The following is a 12,683-nucleotide window of genomic DNA, read 5'->3' on the forward strand; positions in this document are numbered from 1 at the left end:
TCGTGATGACAGCCAGGAAATATTGCGCAATAGCCTACTGAGGAAACCATCGAAACATTGAGCGGGCCAGCTAACGTCAGCTAGCGTCTGTCCATCTGCCACGAATGACTTTATCCCGCATTGACCACAACAACAGATAAATATGTCCTTGATTACAGCACATAAAAACACCAGCTCTCACTCTCCTTCTCTACAACCGACAGTGGATACGCTGCGCACAACAAAAGCACTTTCAGTAACTTTACGACAACATAATTTGCCATAACCGCATTGAACATCGAGGCACTCGGCGGTGCCATTACAAGTAGTAAGCTAAACATGACTTACCCACCAGTTGCCTCTCGAGAGCACTCTGCGAATTAGGTTCATCAAATCGCCTATCCAATTCCTTTGCAAATCATAGACTGTATGGTCCAAATACTCTGTCCCTGTAGGAATCCCAACACCGATCTCAAGACAAGTTCTCTTTTGCTCTCCTGTAGGCCTACTGTCCGTGAATGAGACTGAAGAACAGCGCGGGTAAAGTGTCATTTCTCTTACAAAAACTTATTTGATATTGGTGGTCAACAACTTTAGGGCGGGTTTATTAGAGCCAACTTCCAATCACTACGAGAAAGCCAGGAGAACAGAGACAGTTTAGTTCTAGTTTCCTATCAAAATCTCTGAGGAGAATCACATCCTAAAATGTACCCAGGAAGTTTCTCCATACAATGCACAGTCGCACTCTGATTGGCCAATGCTCCTCAATATTTTATCAATCGGCGGCAAGAGCTCAGGTGAGCAAAATGCTGTTGCTGTATGCATGTTTCCCCTCATACACGTCAGTAGCCGAACTAAAAGACTGCTCGTCGCCATGGTTACTCCTCAAACAAAATCGTGCACTTGTATGAAATATAGAGAACGAAAAAAAAAACGTTATTAACCGGTTTGTGGATTTCAGAATAACGTTTTTGTTCCGGAACACTTGAAGACCATTTCGTTTTCGTTTCCGTTTCCGTTCCTTGTAAAATTCCATAAAATTTCGTTCGTTTTCGGTTTTCGTTTTCGTTCCTTGAACCGGTTCGGAGCCCTGGTCTGCACATCTTCCACCTTTCTGGCAAAAAGAGCCAATTGCCTACTGAGCTGCGCTGCCATTGGTCCAATCATCTCCCAAGCAAATGCTTCTCATGCACATTTGAAAAATATGGAGAAATAGCTGCCGAAATAGGTGGCCCAAGGCAACGCTAAGATGGCCACCAAGTGGAGGGACTTGTACTGCCTTCGCCTTCTTTTTAGAGGGCTGACCAAAGTAAAATGCAACCAAAGGGGAAAAAATGTGTATCAAAATAAAAAGTCATCTATTCATTGTGTCATTTCCCCTTGTCAATTGGATAAAGTACAGACAAAAGATAATTTCTCGATTGCTACCCCTAGTTCAATATTATACCTGATTAAACCTTTCTCAGGCTCATCCACAAAGGCAGACATACAGAGTGCCACAAACGTGTAGGTAGGCTTCCTGCAAGTATGATTTAAGCTGTACAATTACACAGAACCACAAGAAACCAACTCTGGATCAAAGTGGATTGATCTTTGCCCCTTCAAATCACATTAGTAAGAGCTTTATCCGGGTGAAAAGGCATTTAGAGTTGACTCTATGTACACAGTCACACACACCCACACCCCGCTATTGTTTATGTAGTTAACCTCTGAGACAGATCACAATGGAGGAATAACGGTGATGTGTAGAAGGCAGACAGAGAAAGGAACTGAAATTCCATTCGTAGGTACAGTAGGTAGTGCCAGGGTTACCAGATGAGGCTGATGGTTTCCAGCCCAAAAAATGCTCAAAACCCGCCTGGAAGCACAAAATCCTGCCCAATTCTATTGATTTCCATGGCATAAATTGGGCGGTTTTTCTGCTAAATGCCATTTTTTTCCCGCACATGGCCATCCCAAGCAGCCCAATTGGGCGGGAAACAGCCCAATCTGGCAACACTGGGTAGCGCAGAAGACTTGGTTATGGAATGCCTCATACCCTTCAGGTATGCTTCACACAGACCAAAAGGACCATATATCATATACAAAACATGTAAGTCTAGAACTATTGAATAATTATTATAATAAAAAAAAAAAGAGTTCACCTGCAAAAAATTGAAGAAAAACCGCACAAGATGAATACACGTGAATATTTATGATTAACCAGAAAAGAACGCACCAATACATCTGACCACCAGGTCTATTTTTAGATCAAATCCCTTTTAAACAATTACGCTTGTGGGTTCCACATTTAGCCAGATAGCCATTTTAGTTGCTTCATTCTAATCTACACCAGCATAAAAGAGCCCCCATACTGTGAGGACCCTTTGAAGCAAGCTTGAATTAATCATAGCATAACTCATTTTAAAAGCTTCAGATCAATCACGTGTGGCAGTGAAATCATTTTACTATGAAGATCTCTTTGAAAGAAAGTAGGACAAGCGTACTATACAAACTCAACAAACAAAGTAAAGTGTTGAATGACCTTTTTGTCTCGTTTTATTTCATCTATCTGTAAATATGATCCCCCTTCACAACACAAGAGCATGTTGTTTTCCCTGTACAATGCTAGAAAAGGTCACAGATACAGCACACAAACATACAAAATATTTTTAACAAACTCCTTTTTTAACCTCTTTAAATACAATGTTTTTTTTCTTACCCCTCCCCCTGTAGTTTGCCCCGCCATAGCAAAATTGACTCAGTGAAATGTATACAATCTTATTTACAGAGCAACATTTGAACAAAGTGCTTCAGAGTCCTGCTTGCAGTCTCTCCACAGAGAGGGACATTTTATGTACAACAGTTTTTACAAATGGAGTGAGGGCACTCGTCTTATAAAGCTCCTTCTTCGCCTTTTTAAATCACATAAACACACATAGAAAGCTTTGTAAGAACACGCTAGGAGGTAAAGTTCATATGAAACAAAAAGGAGAGAAAAAAAAGAAAGAAACACCTTACTGAGAAACTGTGCCTAAAAATATGCATTTCCTCCCAATCCTTCTCAATCAAATATATTCACATGCGCCGGATCAGCGCAAGAGATGAGTGGTGGGCCTTTTAGGCAGGTAGGTGTCTACAAGCGTTTGACCTTTTCACAGGAAGAGTGGTGGAGAATTATAGGAAGTAGCCAGAAGAAAACCGCTGACATTGTTGATCCCCGACAGCCCAGTGAGTCCTTGATGCTTTCTGCGCTGTGGTGTGGTGGGCCAGGAGCAGTTGGTTGAACAGAAAAATAAATTAAACGTTCCTCAATCTCCTCTTCTCTCCCCCAGACAGAAGCAAAGAGGAAAGGACAACATAATGCACTCCAGAAGGCATGTGGTTGTAAGCTCTGCTTGAGCAGCAGTCTCTGGTAAACAGGTGGACACAGGTGAACACTGAAGTGAGGAGGGGCTAGGGAAGGTCGTCATCTGTGCTCACCACTGATATCTAAGACAAATTGGAAAAAGAAAAGAAAATCACATTAGCATATACTGATGGATCTTCTGTCCCAAATATTGATGAAAGTAAATAAATGAATATTTAATTAATTTATTATTCTTTTTTTTTCACTTTTTTCTTTTTTTTTCTTTTAAACAATTTCCGTTTTTTAAAAAGCAATTTTAAAAACGATTTCCTTCGCATTTTCCTCCTGGAGTAATACATCCTACAGAGAAAACCATGAGTGCTTGAAAGACAGAGGGATCAAAAGCATCTGTTACTAAAACGATCTTCTTCTGCTCCAACGGTATTGACAATCCACTATATAAGGAAGGGAAATTGTGTCTTGAGCAGGTTCTTGTTACATAGCCAGGAAGATTAAGTAATGGAGATAGTATTCAGGAATATTTGACTTATCAAATTCCTTCCTTGAAAGATTTGGGTAGAACTGGTTATGAACTGCACTAGATTTCAATTTGAACAGTGAGATTTGGGTAGAACTGGTTATGAACTGCACTAGATTTCAATTTGAACTGGGAGATTTTTAAATACTTTAGGTACTAGAGAGGGGAGACCCGATGCAGACGTTTTCTGGGGCAATTCACTTAGCATTCAAGTCAGTTTGGATTAAAGCATCCGGTCAATAATGTAATGCAATTCTAAAACATAGACTGGTTTGAATTTGAACGGAATGAATGAAAGGAATTGTCCTTACTGCTGGGTATGTGTGTCCGACGGAGGCGGTGTGTCTGGTGATGTCGATGTTGAGGTCTTCTTCTGTGGTCTTCAGGTACACTGGGTTGTCAAAGTTCATGCTCTTTTTATTCTTCAGCTGCCAGTTCCGCCACATCAGATACGCACCGGCGACAGCCATTGCAAGCATTACTGCAGAGAACACAAAGGATTTGATGTAATGATGCTTAATAATGATCCTGTTGTTGAGGATAAACTATCGCACAGATAACACAGAAGGCCACATCTCAATTCAATAGAGCATAAATGTGGGGGAAAAACATTCATGGAGCCCAAAGGCAAGTAATGCACATTAATATTTTATTAGGCATGCCAGATACAGCAATCAAAGAGCGGTCAATTGCTGCAGCAATGGACGCCAGGGCATTGAATCAAAGCGCCCACATCTGATTTACACAAGTCTTTCGACTCTAGTCAGCAGAACGCACTGCATCAAATGAGTCAGCTACAGTGAGATCTGGGGCAGGGCAGAGGGAGACTCGGCTCTACTAAGTTGCAAAACAGCACAGTAGAAATAGGAGGAGATGCTGATACTCACAGACAGGCAGAATGGCCCAGGCAGCTGCAGAGCCCTTAGCTGAAGAGCTGACCTCGTGCATGGACGCGCTGATATTCCCTTCTGGATGGGCAAGAGAAAAGATGGACAGAGAAAGAAAAAAATAAGAGAAATGGAGAGCGAGAGAGAGAGAGAGAGAGAGAGAGAGAGAGAGAGAAAGCGAGACACAATAGGGTTAATATGGGGAAACCTCAAAAGAAACAGAATTCTGGAGAAAAAAGGAGGAGTGCCGAGGTATTAAGGCGAGGCAAAGACAAAAGCTAGCATTAAGTCTGGAGGGGTTTCAGTGCCAGAAGCAAGCTGGCCTGTTACTAGCTTACTATCAGTTTGATCAAAGCTTGGCTTGCCATGCTGGTACCGAGCCAAACGTTTCTACAAGAGAGAGCAAGTATTCAAGACACAACACTAATGGAAGCTACAAAGAAGTGTACAAACTATGCAAGACGCATTCCTAAGAGCACACTCCACTTCTCAGCCACGATGGGAAGACTCCAGAAAATTACACCAAATAATTTTCTGGTTTGTAGAAGTGTCCAATTTCTACCAATTCACATCCTCATGAAGGTTGTGGGGCCGATACACATTGGTGATAAATCATTTTTTTTAAATTACAAAATAAAAGAAGGTTTTGACTTAAAAATACACTTAAGTGCCTGGACCGAGGACTTTTTCCTAAGATTTCTAGCAATGCTCAACAATTATGGCCATTAACAGATGATGAAATACAAGTCTAGACTGAGTAGTAGAGTGTTTTAGGATCTCAATTTCAGTTTGGGAAAAAGAAATAGAAGCCAACACATTCCGAATATTTCCAACTGCCATTCTATTGATTTGGAGTATGCAAGAGCAATTCTACTTAGAGGACCACAGAATGGGGGAAAAAATACTGATCAACAAGATTGATCATAATGAAAAGCACGAGACGAGACAGCATTCCATAGACGCTAAGAAGAACCACTAACCCAGAGACGAAGCAGACCACTAATTGAGTCAAGTCACGAGCAGAAAGCAACAGAAGCGAGAGAGACAGACAGCATATCTATACAGCCTTACAGGATTACGGCATGACCTTTATTACCTTGAGGAGGTGCAGGGGGTGACTCTACCTTCCCAGCATCCTTTGTGACAGCTGACCCATTGACTGTTTTGAGAAGTAAGACCCACAGTGCAAAGTCTCTCACACACTTGACAGGACTAAAAACTGTGTAACATTATCACAGTAATAACAGCTTACCAAATCAGCAAGCACAATTGTATCACAAAGCTAATATTTCCTAATCACAATACAATATTGTTATAAGAATAGTGCTTTTAATTGTATTACTGTTTAGTAATCAACCAAGCACCATCGTATCACAATAGCATTGTTTCCTAACCACAAGCTTTGTACAAATGCACCTTCATACAAAAAAGGTATCTGTTCAGTCAGCAACAGTGAAGCAGTACAAGACAAAAAGCTGAAGCGGCAGCAACAAGCCAAACACCTGCGCACAACCCAGCCATGCAGCACAAACAAGACATCCCTTCAGCTACTCCAGCAGAGATCCCATCTATAAATAGACTCCTGACCCTAGTGAAACAGCCGTTTCAGTCTCATTTCTCTTGCACATAAAATAAAAATGTAGTTTTGACGGCACACACTACTTGTGCAGATGCTACTGGCCATATCTAGCAGTGTTTTCGAGCCATGCCATAATATGCTAGTTGTGCAGCCAGGCGTTCCATGTGAACTAGATTTCACACCATGAGTCAAACTGGGGGGGGTGGGGGGGTCAGAGCTTCACAGAGGTTTGGCCTAAATCATTCACAACTGGATTGGACTGGATGCACACGCCATACTTCTCAGCAGTGCAGCTACAACAGCCATGAGTGTCTCTAAGAGCAGACGATGGTGTGTGTGTGTGTGTGTGTGTGTGTGTGTGTGTGTGTGTGTGTGTGTGTGTGTGTGTGTGTGTGTGTGTGTGTGTGTGTGGACAGAGATCCCTGTAGCAACATCACGCAGTGCTGTGTTTCTCGACACCTCCATTTGAATGCTTGCCTGCCTGCTTGCCTGCCTCTAGTGTGCGGAGCTCTGGCTCTTTTGAGTCCTTTATTCTTCCCACTAAACTGAAGGAATCCATGACAGAATGTGGCGTCGCCATTTTCCGTCCTTTTGCAAGTGCCAAGGCAAATACGAGCCTTTTTTGCCAGCTGACAGCTCAATGCACCCGCTTGACGAGCAGCACTGGGACAAAAGGGGCTGCTGGATACGCTGTTGAATTGTAAGCCATACACACGCATTTCACAGTGTGGCAGCTGCGATCTTGTGGGCCTTCGTTTCGCTGCACCACTACACCCCCTTCCCCATCCCCTTCCCCATCCACAAGGCTCCCTCATCCCCCTCCCCATCCATATCCCCATCCCCCTCCCCATCCAACTGCAAGCCCCCCCCCGCCCCCCACATCCATATCCACATCCACTAGGCTCTCTCATCTCCCTCCCCGCCCAACTGCAACCCACAAGTTTCTCATCCCTGACTATCCTTCACTTCAGTCAGCTTCCAACAACCATGGGACAGCCAAGTGTTGAGACTAATAATAAACTCTGCAGGGATTCCAGGGGGGGAGGTGAGGGCGGTGATGGTGGTGGAGGTAGGGAGAACATGAAAAACAAATTCAAGCTGAAAGTAGAGCCATCACTCACTCACTCAACCCAGACACGGAGAGAGAGCGAGAGCGAGAGGATGACGACACTGTGCACAGCAGAAAGCAACATAAAGCAAGGAAGCCAAAAGAAACCCCACTTGAAAGGGTGAGCAGTGAGCTCCCACAGTGCACTGCGTCACTCCTCCATGCACCACACACACAGCCACCCAACTCTCCCCCAACTCCAACAGTACTTGTGCAGCTAACCCCCTCGCCTAGCACCAACCACCCTGGCAACCAGCCCAACAAACTCAGAGCTCCAACTGTAGGCCTACCAACCATGCCACACTATGGCACACACAGGTGACGCAATGAGCAGCTAAACCATTTTACTTACACTGACAAGTGTCTTCACTCTTAAAATTTGACCAAGGTATGTTCAAAATTCTGCCCTCTTTATAATGAATGAAATCTCTTGCAAAAAAGCATAGTTTAGATTTACACACTGCTTGCATTTTATTTGGCAGCTGCTGTGTTAGATGTGCGTGGTCTTCACTACACTTAAGCCACCTCATCCCCCTGCCGCAAGGCACCCATACTGTGGGGAAAGCTACTTGCCTGGCTTGCACGTCCGGCCGTCAGAGCCCAGTTTCCAGCCTTTGGGGCAGACGCACGTGTACTTGGGGGAGTGCTTGTTGATCTGCGGAGCGGGCAGGCACATGTAGGAGCAGCCGCCATTCTGCTGCTTCTCATGGCACCAGTTTGTTCCTGCGGAGGAGAAGAGGAATGAGATCACAATCAGAGCAGAGATGGGGAGAGGAAAGGAGATCACAGTCGGAGAAGAAAATTGGAGAGGGAAGAAGGAGAGGAACGATTACTGTCTGAGAAGGATGGTCATGGGAGAGGGGGAGGAGAGATTAAAGTCAGAGAGAGGAGGAATAAGGGGATGGAGGCAAGGAAGAGAGGGATGGGGGAAATAAATACGGATGGAGAGAGGGGGGATGAAGAGAGAGGCAAGGGAAGGAGAGAGAGGAGAGGAGAGAACAGATCACAGAGAGGAGACAAGAGGAGAGAAGAAAGATACAGGAGAGGGATGGAGCAGTCAAGAGGCGAGGAGGGGAGGGAGGGAGGGAGGGAGGGAGTGGTTTTGTTGTTGCAGCTGAAAGAACATCATCCATAGTCTTGTCTGCACAGTAGGGAATTTTCCTTTTCTTCCTGGCAGGAATCTCCCCTTCCAGCTTCAAATCCCCACACACTCCCATTTCTCTGACAAATAACACTTTCAGCAAAGACATGGTCTCTGCGTTCATCTGCTAGCCATCAACAGCAGCAGGCTCTGGTACGAGTGTGAACACGCCGCCTTAATTGGGCCGGATTAGGGCCAGAGTCGCTCAGTACAAGAGCCTAGAGCAGCATACATGTCATCGAATGCACGTCACCCAGGGTGGGCACAGTTACAACAACTAATTTACACTGGTGTTAGAAACCAGTCAAAAGTGTGGACGCGGTTTACCAAAACATGAAGCGTGCATGTAGTCTTCAAGGCATGAGAAGAAGAGAAAAAAAAAACGACTGGAACACAAGGGGACACATTATAATGTTGTATGACAGAAATGACTATGGTAATTAAAATCTGTTCCGCAAGGACGCCCACAGACTCCCGCCCTGTAAATTGAAGTTTCATATGGTCTGGGCCAATTCATTTCCTCAGACTGACAGGATGATTGATGTCAACACGGCCATAGAGGAGAGACCCTGATGGAGTTGTGATAATTGCAATATGGAACTTGTTTTCCCACCTCTTTAGGGGCTGCAGCCTGTTTAAAAGCTGGACTCACCTGAGAGTTGGATTAGCTCGTGATAAACTATGATGTCCTGAGGTTCGTTCAGATTGTTGGCCAAAACAGTCACGTCAGCTCCTGTGAACTTGTTAGCGCCGTAGATTGCCTCGTTCTCACCGTCTGTCCAGAACACTCGATCCTAACGTACAAATACAGAATATAGAACAGATGTTTCACAATAATGCCATTAACAATGAAAGTGTTACATCCAAGTTACATCTGCAGATGCACTTGGAGCCATTTTTGTGCATGAATCGTATTTTATTAATAATACACTTTAATTATGAATCAAAGACATGCACAACACATGCATACAGTAAGGGCAGATGAAATGATATGGTAGTCCCATTCAGGGCAGCCGACAGGGGGGGCAACAAAGGGGTATGTTGTCCCGGGCCCATGGAGACGAGGGGCCCAGAATGGCAGAATTTATATGAAGGGGGCCCCCTTTCAGATGGCTTTGTCCCGGGCCCAGCCAAAGCTGTCAGTGGCCCTGGTCCCATTACCAGAACAGTTAGTGATGAAAGTCCCACTGCTGCCTAAAGATGCATCATCAGAACACCGCTTGAAGGGTCAATTAGGAACGTACAGTACAATGCAGTCATTTAATCAAGAGGATTCGCAACACTTTCCACAACCAGTTGCATACATAAAATATAGGTCTTAAAAATGCTAGATATGATTAGAGTCAACTTTGCATTCTTGCAAGTATAATGACACAGTAATGAAATGCAGTATAATAGCGTGAAATAAATATTAAAAGTGAAATAAATATAAGTCTAAAAAGGTAGTAATACCAAGTGACAACACAGTTCGTTCTGTCGTACCTCAAAGACGGTGAGGGCGAACGGGTGAGCCAGGTAGCTTGAGGACTGGAGGATCTTGCGCCGGTTATCCCCGTTGAAGTCTACACTGCAGAGCATGTGCAGCTTAGAGTCTACCCAGTAGAGACGGCTCTTTATCAGATCTGAGGAGGAAACATTGGTCATCAATAAGATTTAGACATACAGTAAGAATGCAATACAAATAAAGAGTTTATCAACATGCTCCTACCCCATGCAATGGAATAAACCAGACAGACACTAATTAATGTTACATCAGTGCTACAGTAATTGAACATATTTCTGCAACATATCCAAGTCCACTTCTTTGAAAACATATTTCGTGATGCGCTTACAGTTACGGTAATTCAACTGATACATGATGATGCACCTAACCCTAAAACGTTAAGGTGAAGGTTAACTTTATCCCCAAGGGGGATACTTGGTTACACCCCGCCATTCCGATGCACCGCCATTCCGACATTGACAGGAACCTTTTTTCAAAGATCTCAGACCCCACCTTTAAGGGCATGATGATACACTGATCATGTAATTGCGCTGTCAACATCTCCACTTTCCGCTCGTGTCGCAACATTGTTGCAAGTGCTTAGAGGCACGTGAACAACGTTCTACCTCCATTAACGTTTGCAACAATGTTTAAATGATGGGAAGAGTGATTTTTTTTTTTTTTACAGAGCACAGAATCAATACTGTACTGTCAGAATGGCGGTGTGTCGGAATGGCGATTGCCCCCCGGGACACTCAAGTACCCCACATACTGTAGCACATGCCCTTAAAATGTATAGACATGCCACATTATAAGTGAGATAACAGTATACAAGATAAAAGCAGTGTGTTACATAAAACACACAAGATGAATGAAAGTCTATAGTAAAGAGCAGATGGGTGAATGCAAGTGTTCTTGGTCTACAATGTTGGTGCAGTCTGATCGCCGTAGGTACAAATGACTTGAAGAACCTCAAGGTACGAGAACATACATGTCAATAACTGCATGGCAGGTCCACTCACCCAGAGTTATGCCATTGGGCCACTGGATGTCTGTCTCCACCAGCACCTGTCGATCCACACCGTTCATCCCCGACTTCTCAATCTTAGCTGGCTCACCCCAGTCTGACCAGTACAGGTACCTGTGCGATGCACACACATACACACACAGAGTTATGATCACATTACATTGTCCATCAGCACACCTCCATTATCAAGATTAAACCAGGTCACTGTGTCTGCTTCTGAATTACTCGAGTTTCCTAGGACGGACCCCCAGCCTTTTTTTGGAGAGCCATTATGGCAGTGCATCCATGCATGTCATTCTTGAATAAAGACGCTTTACACTGAAAGCCTTTGGCTTGGCCTCCGTACAGATGAGGCCTGCTCCATGACCAATTACAGTGTCAATACACAGCATATTAACATCAAAGGCAATACAACTTAATCAACCATGAAACCACTCAATCAACCAGGGAAAAAAACGAATTCACAAATCTTCCCACACATCTTCGCAGGATAATGCATGCAGTCCGGCCTTGTATTGCTGCTTAGAGAGTGATTGTGTAATATGGAGATAATCGCATTAAGAATGCAATCATACACTCAAAGCACAAACCACCCCCACACTCCACTACAGTTCATTTAGTAGATGCTTTTATCCAGAGCGGTTTACAAAAAGAGGGAACGTACACAGCAAGACACAATGTGGGGAGGTAAACACATCAATCATCTTTTAAACATTTACAATATGATCTGTTTCATGCTTATATGACAAGTCGTCTGCGCTAGTGTTCCACTTAGGCCTCGAACCTGTGACCTCCCCAATCACAGTGCTTTCGTACCTGGGCTCCCCATGCCCAACAGCTGCTGAGCTACAGGTCTAGGGCCAATGCCTCAGCCCTACCACATCTGCAAAGTATTCCAAGATCCAAGTGGTAAACCCAAGGCTAAGTTAATCTAGAGCAGGGCTATTCAAATGGAGGCCCTGGGGCCAGATATGGCCTTTGGATGGCAAGGTTCTGGCCCCCCATAAGGTCAGAACAAAACGAAAACAAATCATCTGTAGCCGTGCATAATTTGCGATCACTAACACTTCAAGTTGGGGATATCTCTACTATGCATTCACGAGAGTGAAATCTTATCTACAAAAGTCCGCTTGTTTCGCATCCCAACCTCAGACACCGCACTGCTCGCAGTTGTACAGATTCTATGTTCGTCCCCTTCACTCGAGGGAATTTGAAAAACTGGTCCTTGGTGAATTAATTGAATACACCTGACCTGGAGGAAGTGGTAAACCTGCCAATACATACAGTAGATCGCCTGCGGGTATCATTTACTTAAGAAAATGGAGGACCCCAGGCTCTTATATTAATGATTTACCACTACCTCCAGGAGTGCGTTACAATATGCGACCTTGCCTCCTCCACTTGTGCTTGTGGCCTTGCCCCAGCTCCTGGCCCCTCCTCCGTGGAGAAAACGATAAAGTTTCCCAGCTGTCAGCCTAGCCACAACAACTTTTGAGGGACTGTTTTTCATTCACCATCCCAATTGCAAATGAGAAGAAGGCTTTACAATTGAGCTTTTGCAAGATATTAAAATATAATGCAGTGGTCAGTGACGTCATCATGATATATTACTT

The 12,683-nt window shown here is 44.1% G+C and overlaps 1 protein-coding gene across 2 annotated transcripts in view; it reads right to left on the bottom strand.

Annotated features, from left to right (window-relative positions):
• Positions 1-2,492: 2,492 nt before the first annotated feature.
• Positions 2,493-12,683, bottom strand: part of vldlr (very low density lipoprotein receptor) — a 43,971-nt gene continuing 33,780 nt past the window's right edge. The window contains exons 13-20 of one of the 2 annotated variants that reach the window (XM_063212226.1): positions 11,066-11,184; positions 10,043-10,182; positions 9,213-9,354; positions 7,993-8,142; positions 5,829-5,891; positions 4,733-4,813; positions 4,157-4,326; positions 2,493-3,450 (exon numbers count right to left, since the gene is read on the bottom strand). In XM_063212226.1, the coding sequence (XP_063068296.1) occupies positions 3,415-3,450; positions 4,157-4,326; positions 4,733-4,813; positions 5,829-5,891; positions 7,993-8,142; positions 9,213-9,354; positions 10,043-10,182; positions 11,066-11,184 (901 nt within the window). In that variant the 3' untranslated portion in view covers positions 2,493-3,414. The remainder of the gene's footprint in view (positions 3,451-4,156; positions 4,327-4,732; positions 4,814-5,828; positions 5,892-7,992; positions 8,143-9,212; positions 9,355-10,042; positions 10,183-11,065; positions 11,185-12,683) is intronic. The other variant, XM_063212227.1, reaches the window with a different exon arrangement.

This window comes from Engraulis encrasicolus, chromosome 12 (assembly GCF_034702125.1).
Source record: "Engraulis encrasicolus isolate BLACKSEA-1 chromosome 12, IST_EnEncr_1.0, whole genome shotgun sequence".
Taxonomy (NCBI): domain Eukaryota; kingdom Metazoa; phylum Chordata; class Actinopteri; order Clupeiformes; family Engraulidae; genus Engraulis; species Engraulis encrasicolus.